The following is a 20,032-nucleotide window of genomic DNA, read 5'->3' on the forward strand; positions in this document are numbered from 1 at the left end:
CCAGTCACTTACTGCAGGAAGCGCCGTCCACGGGGTGCAGTAGATCCCACCGCTGCCACCAGGTGTTGCGGATTGTGGGGGAGTTAGGGCCCTGCACCCCTCTTCCCGAGATTCACTGCGACTCTCAGCCAGCCAGTAAAGCAGAAGGTTTATTTAAGGACAGGAACACAGTCTCAAGCAGAGCGTGTAGGTACGACCGGACCCCCTCAATTAGGTCCCTCTGGGAGGTTCAGGGAGCTTAGACCCCAGCTTGGGGTTCCCTGCGTTGCACCACCCAGCCCCAACCGAAACTAAACTCCCAGCCCCTCCCGCTGCTCCTCTCCTTTGTTCAGTCTCCCGGGCAGAAGGTGTTAATTCTCCCCACCCCCGTTCCTGGCTCAGGTTACAGCTCAGGTAGCTTCCTTCAAGGGAAGTCCCACATCCCCACTGCAACCCCCCTGCAACATTCCCAGGTCAAATCTGCCCTGCTCCCTGCTCCGTCACAGTGGTAGCTCAGGGTCCTGAGTGCTGGAGACAGGCAGAGCCCCCAGCACGATCAGTCAGGAGAAGAGGAAGTCCCAATGGAACTGATGCAGAGTTTGGATCCATGCATCAGAACACTTACTTGAGTGTGGGTAGGGGATTTTGTAGGGAAACAACAATGGTTCAAGGGAGAACACTAGATTTGCTTATGGGTAAACTGATGACTCAAGGGTTTTCTTTAGACAATAGGAGCTGATTACTCTTGGCTATGGGTGGTGTTCCTTCCAGGGAGCTCACAATGCAATTAGGCAGCTTCAGTATTTTGGATATCAATCAAGGATTCATTACTAGAATTGGTCTGATAACTACTGAGCTGGGTGTGGGCAGGCGGGTTCATTAACATCTGGAGCAGAGATCCCCCATGATGTAGTGCTCTCCTGCTTTTCTGGTCCCAGAGTTCAGTGCGGTTCTTGCCTTGGAATCTCTGTTCTCCATTCTGTATGCTAATGGAGATGCCTCCCAGTCCCATCTTTGATGAAGATGAGGCGAGGGAAGTTGCCTTAATTTTGTCACCCTTGTCAGGAGGGGACTAGGTGTGTCTCCCAATCCCGTTCACTGCTCTCTGCAAGTCTTTTCTCTGATCGGTTTTGGTTCAAGCAGAGGCTGGGGAGGGTGTCCTTCGTGAGTCAGAGAGTCTGGCTACTGCGCCCTGGTTCCCCAAGAACACAGAGCTGACTGGTATCAAGGGAGATTCTCTGTGCAGGGAGAGTATGAGCCCTGCCCCTTGGCCAGGCTCCAGGGGCTGGGCACAGAGCACAGTGGGAGTAGCTCCAGGGGGCAGGAGGCTTGGAAAGGGATTCTTCTGCAAGCCCCTCCCTGACACAACCCGCCTCCCCCATTCTGGGCTCAGAGGAGGTCACCCAGCTTAGAGGAACCCAAGCCCACTAGTCACTGGGCTGGAAGCAGGAGTCCCAGGGTGAGGCTCTCTGTCTGGTGCTAGGCCTGAGCTCAGCCAGGATGAACCGAGGAGCCCCTTCTGGCCTTGCACTTGGGGGCCCCCGATTCGCTGCTGCCCTGCCCGCTGTGCCGTTCTGGGTACCACACCAGGGCCCAGTGCGGCAAAGTGCTGCCAGATCAGGATGGCAGCCGTGCTTTGCTGGTGCAAATGACTGCACAAGGCGTGGGAAATTGAGACACCATGAACCCAAGGCACTGGGATCCAGTGTGCCTATTCACACGTGTGCTCCAGTGCTTGGCTGGGTGCCACGGGTAATGGTGGGGCTGGGCATCCCCCCCTCAGGGACTAGGCAGATGTGACCTGGGGACCCACAGCAGGAGTGGATGGGGTGAGAGGGTACTGAGGGGCCGCAGTGGCTCTTGAAGTCTGTCCAGTTCCCCCGCAAACCCCACCGTGGGACCAGCGGGGGCAGGGTGGGCCAACTGACCCCTGCTTGGCATCCTACCCCTCAAACCTGCAAAGAAAAAGCTGCAACTGAGCTTCACCTAATGCTGCTCTCCCCTCCTGTGCATGGGGAGCTCATGGGAGCAGGTCTGAGGTGGGGGAAGAGTCCCTGTGGGTGAAGGGGTCCTTGCCCTGCCCTTCCCATGAGCAATGCAACCCCTGTGCCCCTGTTGAAAATGGAAACTCTGGGAGCATCAGCTGGGGCAGTGTCCTGAGTTCCCTGCACAGGGGGCTGCCCGGCCCCAAGGGAGTAGTTGGAGGCAGCTGTGCAGGGAGTCAGCACTGACAGATTCTCCCCCATCCATCTGCCCTGCCACATCCACAGCTGCCTCTCCCAGCCAGCTGGTCAGGCTCCCCCCTGGGATTGGGAGGAGAAGGCTGGGGTGGGCTCCTTCATGCCCTTGACCGAGCTCTGCTTGGCTGTGCCAGCCTTCCCCTGCCATAATCCAGCCACAAGTGTTGTGTCCCCCAGAGCCTGGCGGAGATCTGAGCTCAGCAGCTTCTGGCTCCAACTTGTCACTGAGTTTGTAACCGATTAACAGTGTGGGTGGCTCAGGAAAGGATCTGTGTCCATATGCCACTCAGGGAGTAGCCAGGGCAACTAACCACATGTGGCCCTTGCTGGTGGTTTGGGTGGCATGTCACCAGTTAGGCACAATGATCATTTGCAGAGTAGCTGGGACCTCGCCACTGGTTCCATGGAACCAGCTTGGACATGCCTCCTCCTCCAGCAACCCATGCAGTGGGGCATCCCCTACTGCACTGCTTGGGTGCCACTCTGTGTGCATGTCCTCTGGCCACCCCTCACCCTGCTAAGGCACTATGGGATAGCTGCCCAGATTTTCCCAGAATGCCCTGGGCTGGCAGCGTGTTTGGGATGGACACACAAACCTAGGTGCCATCCTGTTGTGTTGTGACAAACCTAGATGTGGGGGAGGGAGAGCTCAGTGGTTTGAGCATTGGCCTGCTAAACCCGGGTTGTGAGTTCAGTCCTTGAGGGGGCCACTTAGGGATCTGGGGCAAAATCAGTACTTGGTCCTGCTGGTGAAGGCAGGGGGCTGGACTCTATGACCTTTCAGGGGCCCTTCCAGCTCTATGAGATAGGTATATCTTCATATAGGTGCCAACCTGTTGTGTTGTGACAAACGCTGCGGTAAGGACACAACTTGATGGTGTTATGCGGGTGTTATCCAGACAGGGCTGCACTCTCAGGGTGGGTTAATGATTCTCAGCACAACACACTGGGCACAGGGTCAGTGAGCCGGCCAGGGAAGGGGCAGAGTCCCAGTGGCACATGGGGACAGATCTAGAGGTGCACACAGGTTGGACACTGCACAGGAAAGCCATGGCACATCTGTCTAGTCCCTGAGTGGGGGAGGGCTCAGGGGTCCAAGTCCAGCCCAAGCTGGTAGCAACCCAAAGTTGTGCCACTGGGTGGGTCATTTGGGTGGCAGCGTGAGCTGGGGTATTCGTTGGATTCTAGGGAACAACTGTCCATGTCACAAAACTCCAGTGGTGCTAATGGCCGGTTCCAGGGCCCACGTGAGTCGAAGGCAAAATTCCCAGCATGGTGTCAGACCCTTCCAGGGCAAAGAGGCCAAGGACTGAATTCCCTGCTCATCCCTCCATGGGGTCCCACTTGGGCAGGGCTGAGGCCGTGTGGCATGCTTTTGACTAAGCCAGCCGGGCTCCTCTTGCCTATGGCTGATCTGTGGCAAAGGCCACTCGACCCACGGCGGGGAATGCGGGATAACAAGCCCAGCCTGTTTGTTTGTCTGTTTGTTCCTAGAAATGTCAGTTTTTATTAAGGGTTTAATGGTGTCTTTGTTGCTCGGGGGAATGTACAGAACGTAGAAAATACACCACGCTTCACTGGACACACACAGCTGCAGTTTAGTGGTTTAGAACAGCTCCTCATGGACGGATGTTATCTGCACAGCGCGTGCCCACAGCCTGCCATAGATACTGCTGTATCCACATACACACAGAGCGACCCGCTGGCCTGGTCCCTAGGGCACAGCCAGCCCTGGCTCGTCCTTGGGAGAAGGGCAGCCCAGTTTTGGGGCAGAGAGGAGGCCATGGGAGATGGGGGTCCCAGCAGCAGCCTGGGCAGGGGGTCCTCAATGTAGCACCTCCTGGCCTTGAGGCAGTCTCCCCTCCTCCAGGAGCCTTTGGTGGCTGGCGAGGGGCCCCAGGGGCACAGGGGGGGGTTACCAAGTGCGTCATCACGACAGGGTTAATCTGAAAATGGGCAGGGCAGGAGCGGAGAGACCTGGAGGGAGCGAGGGTGGCGGGGGCACCGTGTGACATCATTTGTGCTCAGTCACAGGAAGAGACGAGAAAATGGCAAGAAGGGACGAAAGAGCAAAAGGGATGAATCCAAGGTAAAAACCCTCCCGGAGGATGAAAACCCCTCCATCACCAAAGGTTTGGAGCCGGGGGGCTGGGGGTGTCCCAGGATGGTGTAACTCCCACATGGTCTGTGGGGCAGGGAGCAGGGGCCACGGGGCAGACATCACAGTGCTGGGGAGTGGGAGGGCAGGTGCTGGCAGGCACCAGGGTGGGACTAGCTGGTGCCCTTAGCTGCCCCTGCTCGAGGGAAGCCTGTGTGGAGTTGGGGGTTAAACCATCCTGCTGAATCCCAGAATCACTGATTGTGTCTTCAAATAAAAAATTACACCTGTGCCCGGGGCGCCGGGCGGGGGAGGTTTTTTTTACAGACGTTCACGCAGTGGAAGGTACCGTACGCAGGGGCTTCATGTCAGGGACGAGGGGCCTTGGCCATCCCATCCTCGTGGCTTCCATGTCTCTCAGGCCAGGGCATTGGGCGGCCATTTCTGTGAGGACCCTGTCCAAGGACCACACCCAAATCCTTGTAGGGTCCCCCAGCCTGAGGGCAGGGGCAGGCCCCGGAGGAGTCAGGACCAGGAGGAGAGATGCCTCGCTGGCAGCACCCTTCTCTCCTGGGGCCGTCGCCTCCGCTCTGTCCCAGGCCTTCGTGTCACCTGGCCGGCTTGGGGCCATATGTGGTGCACGCAGACCCACCAGGGCAACTCCCTCCCTCATCCATACACAGCCCCAGGGCAGGTGCAACCTGGCACCTCTCGCCAACCAGGCGCCTGCTGATGGGGCTGGCATTGCCCTCACACCAGCTATCTTAGAAGGGATGCATGATTCTGCCTAGCAGTGTCTCGCCTGCGGTGCCGGGAGGGGCTAACGCCCCCATCCCAACTTGCCTCTGGTCTCCCCAAAGCTCCTACATGCGGCTGCTCTGCACTGAGGTTCATGGAACCTCTGCAGCTAAGCCTAGAGAGAGGGAGCCCGCGCTGGTGGGCCATGGCCTAGCCCTGCCCCTCAGCCCGATGGACCAGAGAGCAGGCTCTCCACGGAGTCGTGCGGAGAGGTGAAGCCAGGAGGAGGGGACGATGGGGCAGGCATCCTGGCCCCCTCCCTCAGGAAGCCTAGGGGGAGGGGCAGGACACCCCTTTCCTCGGTTTGGGGGCGTTCATCATTTTTCTGAGTCCATCTTGATGATGTTCATCAGGGCGTTTTTGAGGCTGTTCTTGCTGGGGGACTTGACAGCGGGTTTGAGGCCGGTGGCCTCAGCCTCATCCCCCCTCAGTTCCATCTCGATGGTCATGACGACCTTTGAACTGCGGGGGGACTCGGCGCCCGCCTTGGGGGTACCTTCCCTGCCTGCTAACCGCTATTTCTTGTCCTTGCGGGACTCGCCCAAGCCGCCCTTGGATTTCTTCTCACTGGCCGACTTGGTGCTCCGGCTATGGTCCAGCATGGCGTACAGGACAGGGGGCTGTGGGGGGAAGGAGAGCGGTGAGGCTGGCAGCTGCAGTGGGGCAGGGAGGCTGTGGCTGACAGGTAAACTCCACCCCCAAGTGTGTGGGGAGATGCCGGCAGCAAAGGCTGTCAGGGCTGGCTCAGGGCAGCGGGGGGGGGGGGGGGGGGAGGGAGGGAGCTTAGCATGCTGGGCCGTTTCCCAGGTCTGTAACCCTCCTTCCATCCCCGCCGGCACTTGGGCCGTGAGCCCGTGGGGTGCTGTGAGACCTCAACTGCTGCTGGATTCAGGGGAGCTAAGGGCAACCCACAGGATCAGGCCCTAACTCTGGATCTTTCTGTGGGTCCCATTGGAGGTAGCGGGAGATTTACCAATGACTTGAGGGAGAGCAGGTTACTTCCCTTTCTCCTTCCCAGGGGCGTGCTCCCACTGGCAGCCAAGGGCTCAGTTGTTTTCCTTGTGAGGCTGGAGTGTGATGCTGGGAGCTGAGATAGGTGGGTTCTAGTCCCGCCTCCTGCTGCCTCACTGCTCCTCCCTGGGCCTGTGTTTCCCTGTCTGCAAAGGGGAACCCGGGTGCTTTATCCCCTTTGAGATCTGGGGCTGGCAGTAGCTCTGTTAGTGCTGGCTTATGAGTCTTCCCCCTCCCCCGCCCCGGTCATGTTCTCTCCTGCTCACCTGGCGGCCTCGTTTTGATGAATCCTTGGCTGACCGGTGCAGTTTGCCTTTCTCCATAGCACTAAATGAGAACAGAAATAGGTCAGCACTGCCAGTAAGACGCCTGATTCATAGATTCCACGGCCAGAGAGGACCATTGTGACCATCTAATCTGACCTCCTGGATAACACAGATCACAGGATTTGCCTGAATTAATTCCTGTTTGAAGTAGAGCAGAGCTTTTAGGAAAACATCCCATCTCAATTTAAAAATGGCCAGTGATGGAGAATCCCCCATCACCTTTGGTAAGTTCTTCCAATGGTTAATTACCCTCACTGCTAAAAAATTGCACATTGTGTCTAGTCTGAATTTGTCTAGCTTCAACTTCCAGCCATTGGATTGTGTTAGATCTTTGCTAGACTGACGAGCCAGTTATTAAATATTTGCTCCCCATGTAGGTACATAAACATAAGAACATAAGAATGGCCATACTGGGTCAGACCAAAGGTCCATCTAGCCCAGTATCCTGTCTACCGACAGTGGCCAATGCCAGGTGCCTGTGATCAAGTCACCTCTGAACTTTCTCTTTGTTAAGCTAAATACGTTGAGCTCCTTGAATCTATCATTAGGAGGCAGGTTTTCTAAACCATTCATTGTTCTCATGGCTCTTCTCTTCTGACCCCTCTCCAGTTTGTCAACATCTTTCTTGAATTGTGGACACCTGAACTGGATGCAAGGCTCCAGCAGTGGTCACACCTGTGCCAGATACAGAGGTAAAATAACCTCCCTACTCCAACTTGATATTCCCCTGTTGATGTATCCAAGGATTGCAGTGGCCCTTTTGGCCACAGCCTCGCACTGGGAGCCCTGACCCCCAAATCTTTTGCAGAGTCTCCTACCCTGTAAGCATGGCCTGCATTCTTTGCTCCTACGTGTAGACACTGACGTATGGCCATACTCAAATGCAGATTGTTTGCTTGTGTCCAGCTTGCCAAGCGATGCAGAGCAGGGGCAACTGGACTCTGAACTGGCCGGGGGCTTCTGAACGGAGCCACTGGCTTCACACCAGCCTCACTGTAGCTTCCCCGCAGATCGCAGGAGGAGCTAGTGCAGGAGGCAGGATGAGCATGGTCCTGACCCATCCCCTGAGTGAATTAGTCACCTGAGCCTTCCCCCTGCAGATACCCCCTAGGGGATGCCAGCCCAACATGCAGCCCCCTACACAGCACTTCCCCCACCCCAGCCCCAACCCCCCTCCCAGCACAGTGATCTCCCCACCCCACCCCCTGCACTGCGCTCCACCCCGTGCTCCATCTCCCAGCACCCCAGCCCAGCCCACGCCGTGCCCCTCCAGCACATCCCTACCTGAGTTGCCTCTGCAGCGTTGCCTGCCTCCTTAGCCAGCAATACCTGATGAGATAGCCTATCACCACCACGAGGATGACCAACCCCAGCACTCCTCCGATGACGGCCCCCAAGACCACACCGTACCTGATGGGTACTGAGGAGGAGAGGGACCTGTTACCAAGGCACATGCCCTAGGACTCTGCCCCTAGCCCCACTTTGGCTCAACCGCCAGATAGAGGCTGGAGGCCGGAAGCCCTGGGGGAGGGTCTCCGGCCTGGGTTCTGCAGCAGCTCTGACTAGGGTGGGCCCTCTGACCTTAACATCTGTGTAACCCATGGGGGTTCGGCATGGCCCTGAACATGGTTCCTTAGCAGTATTTATTATCTATAGTACTATCGCACTGAATGACCCAACTGAGAACAGACCCTCGTTGTGCCAGGTGCTGCACAGACACACAATGTCTCCAGGGAGCTCACAGTCTGAATATACAATGGGTGGGAGGGGAAACTGAGGCATAGCAAAGGGATGGGGCTTGCCCAAGGTCGGTGGCACAGCTGGGATTAGTGCACACACAGGCACACCTAGAACGCTGCTCATGCTCAGAGCTGGGGAGGTGGGACAGCCCAAGATACATGGCTCCAGTTCAGCCCCCCATGGTACTGCCTGGGGGTGGGTCCCCTGTCATGGCTGTGTCAGATGAGTTATTTGGGGTCTCGGTGCTGCCCCTAATGGCTGGCAGCAGACTAGCACATAGCGGCATCCTCCAGTGACTGCAGGACTCCTTGCCAAGGTGTGTTGAGGCAGCGGGGCCTGTGGTGGAGCGGGGAACGGGGCTGGGGGTGCTGCCAGTCTTGCCACTGGCTTAACAAGAGGATTTGCTCTTCAGAAGTTCCATTCTCCAACCACAACCCACCATTTCCATCTCCCCACATTGGTAGGGGCCTCGGGATCTGCCCCCAAGACTCCAGGAGTTAGAGCTGCAAAAGTCCTGTTAGGTTTCTACAGTCCCTCACCTGGGTGTCAGGGCAGGATTATTCCCTATGGGCTACTCCCCAAGGCCTTGTCCAGTGTTGTGGGCAGCACCTAGCACAAAGGGCCTACACTCCTGGCTGGGACCCTTAGGTGCTGCTGGAACATCAACAGTGATCACTGGAAACACTGTCAGCCCTGCGCTGGATGTTATCTGCTCCAGGGCAGAGTTAAGGATGGAAAGGGCCATGGAAGGGATCTGTGTGCTAAATTTAGAGGGGGCATGAGGGAAGAGAGTACGGGGGTGCAGAGGGTGGAGTTAAGGGGAGGTGGCAGGAGGGTGGGCTCTCTGGCTTATTGAGGGCTCAAAGGGGCGGGGGTGGCTCTGGACCACACCAGGGCGGTGGGGGCAAAGTTAGGATAGCCCCGGGTCCCTTCCCTGGGAATCCCCGACTTAGGTGCGGCGCCTATGTGGTTCTGAGTTTTCTCAGCTCCTGACTCCTGCAGGTGCTGAGGGAGTGCGGCTCCATGCAGGATCGGACCAGTAACTGCCAGCCTGAACCCAGCATGAGCAGAGAAGCTCTCCATATGCTGGGTTTCCTCATCCAGACCCCAGGCTGAGGCAGTTTGGAGTCAGGTGTGGGTCTGAGGGGTGAGATGGGGTCATGTGTGAGTCTTGGGGGTGGGACAGGACCACATGGGTCTCAGGGGCAGGGTGGGGTCATGTGTGGGTCGAAGGGGCAGGACAGGACCATGTATGGGTTGAGGGGCAGGGTGGGACCATATGCGAGTCTGAGGGGTGGGATCAGGTGTGGGGCACCCCAGATAACGAGGGGCAGGCGAGGAGGGTGTTGATGCTGTGACTGGAAGTTAGCAGGCTCCCACATCTCAGGGGGCAGGGCCACGTGCCGAGCGCCTTCCCGCCGTACCTTTCTCGAAGACATAGAGGGTGACCTGAGACGACTTGCCGCCAATGTCGGGTGGGTTCTTGACGTCGCAGGTGAAGGTGCCATTGTCGGTGTAGTCCAGGTTGTGGATGATGATGGAGCCGTCCTTGCGGTGTGGGTCCCCCACCCACTCCATGCGATTCTTGAAGGCGCCCACTTCATTGAGATAGGGCTGCCCCTTCACGAAGTGGAATATCTGGGGGGAGACACAGGAGAGCGATGAGGATGCGAGCTAAGCCGGGGCAGAGCCTAGGGGATAGGAAGGATGGACGCAGGGCCACCAGCCTCTTACTGAGATGGTGTCCTTGCCGCTCTCTGGCTGGAACAACCAGGTGATGGAGACATCTTCAGAGATCCACTCGCTGGACCAAAAGCTGCAGGCGAGGGTGACCTGTGATCCCACCGTGCCATGGACCTCCCGGGGTGTGTAAACGTGGATGGCCAGGGTCGGAGCCAGCACTGCAGGGAGACAAAGCCGGAGAGTCATTCCAGTCCCCCTGCTCAGGAGCAGATCCCAGCCAGCCCCCGCCCACTGCTCTGCAGGTATGCTAGGCCCCTAGGCACCCTGCCCACATCTGCATGCGTGGGCGGGAAAGGGGCAAAATACCCAGCAATGGAGAGTCCCAGCTAGTAAAGGACAATTCTCTCTCTCTCCCAGCTCAGGGAAGCCCTGCCACAGCCCGGGGCTTTGGTGTCTCTGTGTCACACGCGGAGCACAGTGATTTGCCCAAGGTCACGTAGCCAGGTAGTAGCAGAGTCACTACTGTAGCGTAGACAGCCTGGATGCCAGGCCGGTGCTTTACCCACAATGAGATCCTTCCCCCGTACGTGGAGCCAAAGCGTAGCACCGGGTGTCACACAGCGCCTGTCCCGGCAGGCAGAGGCTGTCCAGGCTGTGCAGTGGAAGGAGATGTTAGCAGCTCCTATGGGACTCCCTCTTACGATAGCCCCTGTGCAGTGGTGTAGGGCTATGCCACATGAGGGCGCCATCTCCGTCACCGGTGGCATGCCCGGTGCTGTGCTGGGCATGGAGAGTCTAGAGGGGTTTCCATCCTCGGTGCCGGTGTGTGTGTGTGTGTGTGTTAGCAGAAGCCCCTAGGCAATGCGGTCACTGAATTCTCTAGTTGGTCTCAGCCAGCCCTGACTCCCAGGCCAGCAGGCGCATGGCTCCCTCAGGAGGCTGCGTGCCCACCTTGGCACAGCTCTCGCTGGAAACATGCCGGCTGGGGGGGCAAAGGCCCCTTTGTTCCATTTTGGAGAATACACAAGGGCTGGGCCCTGACACTGGCCCATTGTCCCCGCTGTGTATGGCTTTGTTCTAGTCCCCTCCCCTCCGCCCGGCCCAGCTCTGCTGGAGGAGGCTTTGGCGGGCTCACTGGGCTCTGGGTCGAGGGCCAGAACATTGCTGGGCGTGCTGGAGCCACTTGGGTGATGCTAAGCTGGCAGCTCAAAGGGGGAATTGTGCTCCAGACAGGCACTCGCCCAGGCCTTTGTCCACCCCCGAGCTGACATTCCTGACAGTGGAGGGAGATTTCCCTGCTGTTCCACCCTGGCTACCCAATGTGGGGTCTCACCCTCTCGCTGGCTTGAGGGGCAAGTCCTGGGCCAGACAGAGCAACGGGGCCAGACACCCCTCAGGAATGTCTGTCCAGACTGGACCAGCGCCACTGGCTAGATGGCCATTCACAGCTGCCCTAGGCCGGGGGATGCCCTGACTGACACCTGCGGGGCCACTGCCCTCTGCGACCCATGTCTCTTCCCATTCCCTAGTGCAGCCCTGTGAGGGACGGCGCCTCCTGCCCCCACGTCAACGCTGAGGATGGGGCAGGGATTGTCAGAGGCGCTGCCGTGGCCTGGGCTGGGCCTCATCCTGGCTAGGAGAGGAGCTGAGGTTAGCTGATGAGTGCTAGCTAAGCTCCACTTCTTCCCTACTGCAGGTGCCGGGTGCCCCTTGTCGCTGGTTTTAGCCATGGCTCCTCCTAGGACCTGACTCAACCGCCGCCCCTTAGCAAGACACACCCTAGCGGGGTGGTTTAGAGCCACTGGGCCCCATTCGGTGCCCCTGCATGAGCTGGGCCCAGCCAGCACTCAGCTTTGCTCCTCTCTCCCTGCTATGGGCAGCAGATCCTGCCCGATGGAGCGGTAGGAGCTGGCAGCTGGCCACAGCCAGGCAGGAGCCGTGGCACTCAACAGGCCAAGGATGGGGCAGAAAGAAGACCCACAACCAAAGGACCCACAATTGCTCCCAGGCCACTGCCATGGGCAGCTGGTCCCGGGAGCCAGGCTGGGCCCCTGGGGCCGGTTGTGGGGAGAGTGGTGCTGCTGGAGCTCAGGATGTCTGAGCTGGAAGGCTGTGCTGTGCTCCAGTAATGCAGACATTGCAGTCAGCCGCTGGCCTCACCTCAGTCACCGCAGCTGAAAGGGGTGTGTCCCTGCCCCACCCTGACTAAGGGGGTCAGACCCTGCACACCCCAGCCCCATGTACACTGAGCAGGCAGGCCAGCGCTGTGGGGAAATGTCACTGTGCAGAGGGGCGCACCAGGCCTGTGTCTCCCTTCCCTCCCGGACTGGCTAGAGCGGAAGGATGGGCCCGTGGGAGATAGGGTTTCCATATTTTGAGTGTCCAAAAAGAGGACACTCCACGGGGCCCCGGCCCCGCCCCCGGCCTTGCCCCAACTCCACCCCTTTCCCAAAGTCCCCACCCCAACTCCGCCCCCTCCACTGCTTCCCGTGAACATTTGATTCGCGGGAAGCCTGAAGCAGGCAGCAGGTAAGCTGGGGTGTGGTGGGGGGAGGAGGCACGGCCCAGTCTGGCCCCCCGAACCAAGCGGCTCCCTCCGGCGGCCGGCCCCAACGTCTCCAGCCTGGCTCGGCTCAGGCCCTGGGGTGCCGGCCCCGGGCCAGCCCCCGGCCGAGCACCCCCGGGCCAGCACCGCTGGCCCCCGGCCTGGCCCCAGCCCCCGGCCCAGCACCCCCGGCCCCGGCCCGGGCCCCAGCCCAGCACCCCTGGCCCCTGGCCCCTGCCCCCAGCCTAGTACTGCCGGCCCCGGCCCCTGGCCTAGTACTGCCGGCCCCGGCCCGGCCCCGGCCTCTGGCCCAGCATCCCCGGCCCCAGCCCAGCACTGCTGGTCCCGGCCCCTGGCCCAGCACCCCCGGGCCAGCACCCACGGCCCCCGGGCCAGCACCCCCGGACTCCGGGCCGGCCCTCGGCCGAGCACCCCCAGCACCGGCCCGGTCCCCGGCCCAGCACCCAGCGGTGCCAGCCCCTCCCTATTTTCCTGGACATGTTCGGCTTTTTGGGATTTCCCCCTGGGCGGGGATTTGAGGCCCAAAAAGACGGACATGTCCGGGAAAATCCGGACGTATGGTAACCCTAGTGGGAGACCTGCCTTCGATTCCCTTCCCTGCTGCGGGCTCCCTGCATAACCTTGGGCCAGTCACTCAGCTCACGGGGTTTCACTTCCTCTCCTGCCCTCTCCCGGGCTGTGAGGAGAAATACACTGATGTCTGGGATGTGAAAGGGCCTTGAGAAGCACCAAGCACAGCCAGGAGCAGGGCTGGCTGAGGCTGGCATTCAGGAAAGCGTCTTATCTGGTGCCTCTCCAAGGGTGGCTAGTGGCATTCTACCAAATACAAACTGAGCCATTGGGCCATAGGTCCGGGGGAAGGGCAGGGAATCACCACAGCTGACATGTAGAGGCAGCTTCAGGCAGTAAGAGGAGTAGGGGCATGTCTGCCAGGTGGGCAGTGCCAGCCTCGTGCTGCTCTCTGTACCACCCAGCCCAGCTCTCCTTGAGCTTGTGCTTTAATAGGAGCTTTCTGCAGTAAAACGTCCTTTCCCTGAAGATCGCTGGATCTTCACAGCTGGCAATGGGGGCAGTTAATGACATTCCCCTGTGAACTAAGGGGCAGACGCATGAGGCTGGCTGCGAACTCCCTCCCCAGACAGTGCCACAGAAGGGGAAGCAAACTTTGCAGCATGGCAGGTGTGCTCTATCGTGGTGCACTAGCGCCCCATTCAGCACAGCAGGTGTGCTCTAGCTGGATGCACTAGCGCCCCATTCAGCACGGCAGGTGTACTCTAGCTGGGTGCACTAGTGCCCCGTGCAGCACGGCAGGTGTGCTCTAGCTGGGTGCACTAGTGCCCCGTGCAGCTCGGCAGGTGTGCTCTAGTTGGGTGCACTAGTGCCCCGTGCAGCACGGCAGGTGTGCTCTAGCTGGGTGCACTAGTGCCCCGTGCAGCACGGCAGGTGTGTTTCTCCCAGGCGTACCTGGAGCCCTCTCTGGCAGAGCAGCTGTGCTAAGTGGGCTCCGTGGCAGTTCAGCAGCAGCAGAGTGGTTATGGGAAATGCCAGCACACTGGGGTACCAACCACGTAGTCGGGCCTTTGTGTGCTCAGAGAAATGGCAGCTGCGGATTTAACTCCCCCTTCTGCTTGTGCTCGCTAGCCATGGACGTGAGCGGAGAAAGGTGCCATCAGAGTGCCTCAGCCTGTGCTAGTGTCTGTGCATGGGCCCCTGGGAGGATAGGGGGAGAGGAGAGGGAAGAGCCAAGGGATGAGGTGCTTGAACCCCAGAGTGCAGGGTCCAGGCTGCCCAGCAGGAGAGAACATGCCCGTTCTGCTCCCCAGACCCTGCCCACTGAGAACCTCCAACACTTGCATCCTCCTGGGAGGCGGTCAGGATCATCACTGCACAGATGGGGAAACTGAGTCACAGGGCATGTGTGTGTGTGTGTGTGACTTGCTCCCAAGGCTACAGAGCAGGTTGGTCACCCAGCTTCCTCTGTGATGCTGCAGGTACTGCATTAGGCACAGAGCGGATCACACGGGCTGCCCAGACTGCACTGGCTTCTTGGCTGCTTCCAGTTTGCAGGATGGAAGCTCTGCAAAGCCCAAAGTGAGCCCCCTCCCAGCCCTGCGCCATGGAGGCAGCTCAGACCGCCTGGGATGATGATCTTATGAAGAGGTGAGGCCTGGTCCCTGAGATGCTGAAGAGTCTGGCTCTGCTGGCTCTCCTGACCCCACTACGGTGCGATTCTCCTGCAGGGTTGGAGTCCAGTGTTTATGTGCAGCTAAACCCTGGGTTAGTTGAACCCTGAGGGCCAGGGGTGGTGGTCTCCCTGACCTTTGCCATTCCAGGGCCATGGTTTTCAGTGGGTGGGGGTTTCATAGAATCATACAATATTAGGGTTGGAAGGGACCTCAGGAGGTCATCTAGTCCAATGCCCTGCTCAAAGCAGGACCAATCCCCACCTAAGTCATCCCAGCCAGGGCTTTGTCAAGCCTGACCTTAAAAACCCCTAAGGAGAGAGAGTCCACCACCTCCCTAGGGAACCCATTCCAGTGCTTCACCACCCTCCTAGTGAAAAAGTTTTTCCTAATATCCAACCTAAACCTCCCCCACTGCAACTTGAGACCATTACTCCTTGTTCTGTCATCTGGTACCACTGAGAACAGTCTAGATCCATCCTCTCTGGAACCCCCTTTCAGGTAGCTGAAAGCAGCTATCAAATCCCCTCTCATTCTTCTCTTCTGCAGCCTCTCCTCATAAGTCATGTGCTCCAGCCCCCTAATCATTTTTGTTGCCCTCCGCTGGACTCTTTCCAATTTTTCCACATCCTTCTTGTAGTGTGGGGCCCAAAACTGGACACAGTGCTCCAGATGAGGCCTCACCAATGTCAAATAGAGGGAAATGATCACGTCCCTCGATCTGCTGGCAATGCCCCTACTTATACAGCCCAAAATGCCGTTAGCCCTCTTGGCAACAAGGGCACACTGTTGACTCATATCCAGCTTCTCATCCACTGTAACCCCTAGGTCCTTTTCTGCAGAACTGCTGCCTAGCCACTCGGTCCCTAGTCTGTAGCAGTGCATGGGATTCTTCAATCCTAAGTGCAGGATTCTGCACTTGTCCTTGTTGAACCTCATCAGGTTTCTTTTGGCCCAATCCTCTAATTTGTCTAGGCCCCTCTGTATCCTATCCCTACCCTCCAGCGTATCTACCACTCCTCCCAGTTTAGTGTCCGTGTGGCAGAACTGTTCTCCTGCTCCAAAGACCCCTGTCATCTGGGCCAGGAGGCTGTGATGGGTGCATTTCAAAGTCTACAATAGATCAGTGGCAAAGCCAGGAATAGAACCCAGGAGTTCTGGTGGCAGCTGCCTCCTCTCACCACTAGACGTATTGCCCTGTTCCTTGTGTGGGCATTTTCACCAGTGCACAGTAGCTGTAAATGCTGTCGCACACAAGGGGCAGGACGATGGTAAATTAGCCCTCAAGGCAAGTGTAACTCAGCCTAGTGCCAATGGCAGCCCCTGGAGTGGGGCTGACTCACATCAGTGGGGATCTGGCCCATTCTTCTCAAACCCAGGCAGGGACTGAGCTCAGCTAGACATGGGCGAGTTCTCTTCCGCTCTACACAGCCTGCGCTGAATGGCTGGGAGCTCCTGGTGCCATCGCCAGGCAGGCACTGCTTCGGCGGGACACAGGGCTGTGCCCGCTGTCTCTGAGCCTTCAGGCTGTCAGGACAGGAGGAAAGCAAGGGATGGGAGGAGGGGGATCTTCCCACATGGGTCTCCCCAACCCCTGCTCCATTGGGAGAGCAAGGAGCACAGGTTCGTTCACATGGTAGCCAGGCTGCAGTCTGAGCCAAAGGGCCTCCAGGAAGCCGGCACTGGAGCCTGGGCTGGGGGAAGAACTAAGGGGCAAGAAACCAATGAGGCCAATGCTGTCCTGCCTGGGCTCTGGCCCTGACCACTGGGCTGCAGCCTGATGCTGCCTTGAGAGACACAGAGCCAAATATCCCCGACTGGCCCGAGGAAAAGAGATCCCGAAGGCAAACCCTGCTCTGGGATAAAGGCAGGAGCTGGCAGTGGGCGTCTTCCAAGGAGCTGCCTGTTGCCACTCCAGGGACATGGTAGGCAGTGAGTGGGGGGCTGGCAGGAATGCATTGCGGCTCTGTCCTCTGGGGCGTTCTCTGAGTCAGGGGCCTGCCTCTTCCCTGTCCTCCCCTCGCCCTGTGGGGAGGAAGATGGGAACTGGACAGCTAATCTTGATGAAGGAGATGGGATCATAGGAGAAATTGACCTGTGGAACTCACTGCTGCATGAGCTGGCTAGCAAGACACACCCTGCGGCTAGAACCCCGCCAGGTTCTACACTGACTAGGGCTGACATGGGCCGTTGGGGTAATCAGAGAGAGCAAACTTCATGCTCCAGGGTATGAGCTGATCACGCTGGGGTCAGGAAGGGGTTTTCCCATCACCATGTGCAAGCTTGCCCAAAGGCCCCGGTACCACGGAGGGCAGGACAGGAGTAGATAGCAACCTGGCTCAGTCCAGTAACATTTATAGATTCAGTGATTCCCAGCGGAAGAATGGGTTCTAGCTTCATGTATGATTTGTAATATCAGACAACATAGACCAAGGAGATGCAGGACATAGGGCTCGATACACCAGTGATCTGACTTCATATGGCAGGAGAAGGGATACAAAACCGACCGTCCATTCTGGTGCAGCAGCTCCTATGCTCTGATAGCTACGGGAGAGGTGCCATGAGAGCCATGGGACGCTGCACGTGTCATGTCACTGCTGGGGGGAGGGCCAGATTGTTACAGGGATTTAGAAGCCTTCTGGGATTTTTAAAAACACTTCATTGCCCACTAGGCACCTAAATACCTTTACCAGTCTGGCCCTGAGAGACTGCTACAGTCCGGGATGTGTCAGCCTGTTACACCCTCCCCCGACAGACATGGGATCTGTTACCAGCTTCCAATGAACAGAAACGTGTGCTGATGTGACAATGGCAGCCCCCCCAGGCCCAGCCCAGGGGTCCAAGGAGAGGGAGAGGGAAGCGCCCCTGCAGCGGCCCCCAACAGCCAGCGCTCTGAGACAGCCGGATCCTGTCTCTGCCCCACAGGACGAGAGGGAGGTTGGTGGGAAATGCAGTGACAGGAGCCAGGAACCGTCCCACGTTGGAATGCATGGAATGAAACACGCCAGAGGATTCAGCCCAGTGTGCACCAATACCCCAGCCAGAGTTGGGTTCTTGCCCCAGCCCCCAGCCAGGGATGGGGGAGGCATCTCCCAGGGCCGGTGCAGGATTCTTCCCTCCTATCTGTGCCCAAGGACTGCAGGGCTCTCTGGACAGAAGGGAACCAGACGTGCCAGGAGGTCACTGGCTTAAAGCAACGAGGCAGCTCAAGGATAGAGGTGCAGCTGTAATGCTTCAAACAGTTCCTGGAGCCATCCTGCTCCAGCCTCACCTCTGGCTCCTGTGACTCCAGAGACCCCCATGAAATGCTCTGCCCACCCAGACCTTCCCCACTAATATCCCCAGCTCCCTTGCATGCACCCCTCCTTACAGGGCAGCTGCGTCCCTGGTGGCGCCGAGGAGAGGCCCAGAGCTTCATGCAGCTGGGCTCCGTTCCTGTGGCCTGGGAAAAACTTTGGAATGCTCTGGGAGGAAAGTGCAGGGGAAACGCCGGCTGTATGAGTGGCTTCTGGAGCAGCAGGAACCTTCCTGGAGAGGGTGCAGACACTGCCAGTCTAACAGTCACAAAACTCATCTCCCCGACAACTGATCCCTGGCACTGGGGCTGCTCCTCTCATCCTCTGCCTCCCTCTCCCAGCCTCATGTGGCTTCTGGTTACTGCCGAAACATGCACCTCGCAGGGCAGGGCCCACTCCCACCATGTGCCTCGCCACCCCGCCGGTCTCTCGGGGAAGAGAGAACAGCTCCCCACCCCCCGGGAGAAGCCACTTACCCAGTGCAAAGAACAGGGCAGCGACCAGCACGAGGCTCCCACTCCCCGAAGCGCCCTGGGACCACATGGCTTCCAGTTACTGTATGACTCCTAGCGGCATGGGCGAGCCAGCAGTGGGGCCGAGAGTTCCTCGCTGAAGGATGGCTGGAGAGTGGCCCCTGGGTTTAAAAACAGCCAGGGCTTCAGTGATGCAGGGTCTGCAAAACGCCCGGGCCAATGGGAGCCTGGCATCTGGGGCTGTGGGGGAAAGAGAGAGAGAGAGAGGAACAAAACTAAAAGGGGGATTTTGTTTGTTGTGTGCGAGTGAGTGGTAAACACGCTGCGGGCATACAGCCACCTTTGTCAGGCAGCATTCTCTGCGGCCGCGTAGGGGCCGCTGCAGCCCCCAGGAGGAATGCAGTGTGAGCCAGAGGGCAGGAGCATGGCAAGCACTAGCAGTCAGACAGATCTCAGTCCCTGAAACGGCTGGATCCATCAGCGGCAAAGAGTAAAGCGAGGAGCCCTGGGGTAAATCACCTGCCCAGCTCTATTTTCAGCCCTGAGCACCTCCGCTCCTCATTGCTGCTGTGCCACATGCAGGACTGGCAGGCAGGACGTGGTCCCGGTCCCCCTGCCTCTCCAGGGGGCTTCCCTCTCGTGGGCACGTCACAGCCCCGCCATACAAAGTGCTGAAAAGACAAGCAAGCAGCCACTCTGACCTCCCTGAGCTGGTGAAGGCACTTTACACTGGGCATGAGCCCTGAGCCACCAGCTGGGCCCTCGTTGCACTGCCCGGGAGTTCATGCTCTGCCTTCCCTCCGCCCCGGGAGATCCCGTAGGCCCCTGGTGCTAGGAGGCTCCCCACTGGGATGAGGTTCCTAACGTGAGTGAAGATTCCATGACGAGTCCCATGGATGGTGCAAGGGCCTTGCTATCACCGTCTGCAGGAGGCCTGGCCTAGCACGTCCTCAGGCCAGGCCGGAGGTGCCTGCTGGATCCCTGCAGCAGGGCAGACCCCAGACTCCTAAATCACACGCACGCCAGGGGCTGGGACCCTGCCACCCAGCTACCTGCACGAGGCCAAGCTGAAGGAGACCTCCTCTAGCTGAGCAGCAGGGCCCTGATCCTCTCTGGGGTCAGGGCTGCACACCCCAAAGCTGGTCCCCGACCCCCTCATACCAAACAGAGACCCCACTGCTCACTGTGTGCAGGGGGACAACCGTCCCGTGTGAGGGCACCAGGCTGGCACCCATTGTGCTGAAGGGAGGAGGTGGAGAAACAAGCCATTGCCTCCTGGAGCGGCCCTTAGTGCTTTGGAGTTGGGATGCCCTGGGCGGAGGCAGCAGTCGCCCATCTGTGAGGGAGCTGGGTAGGAGGGACAGGAGCCCAGGCTGGGGCGGGGGCAGTTTGTTACGATGGGTAGCTGAGCTCCCTCCCATTTCACTGTGAGGCTTCTCAGCGGGGTGGGAGCTGGAAGGTGCCTGGCTCAGTCCCAGAGGGAGCCTGGGGGACCAAGTGCTGCTGCTGCGGTTCCCATGATAAATACTGGGTGGGAGCAGAGGTCAGAGTGAGGCATGTGGTGGCAGGGGTGGGATGCTTTGGCCATGTCAGCTGATATGGAGTGTCAGTCTGACACCAGGAGTGATGTGGTAACTAG

The 20,032-nt window shown here is 58.9% G+C and overlaps 1 protein-coding gene across 1 annotated transcript; it reads right to left on the reverse strand.

Annotated features, from left to right (window-relative positions):
• Positions 1-3,707: 3,707 nt before the first annotated feature.
• MPZ (myelin protein zero) lies at positions 3,708-18,546 on the reverse strand. The gene is given in 6 exon segments (XM_054010834.1): positions 3,708-5,735; positions 6,393-6,453; positions 7,737-7,872; positions 9,617-9,830; positions 9,927-10,093; positions 18,397-18,546. Coding segments are annotated over 6 exon segments (948 nt in total). The 5' UTR covers positions 18,464-18,546; the 3' UTR covers positions 3,708-5,432.
• Between the last annotated feature and the right edge of the window lie 1,486 nt (positions 18,547-20,032).

This window comes from Malaclemys terrapin, chromosome 21, assembly GCF_027887155.1.
Source record: "Malaclemys terrapin pileata isolate rMalTer1 chromosome 21, rMalTer1.hap1, whole genome shotgun sequence".
In the NCBI taxonomy this organism is placed as follows: Eukaryota; Metazoa; Chordata; order Testudines; family Emydidae; genus Malaclemys; species Malaclemys terrapin.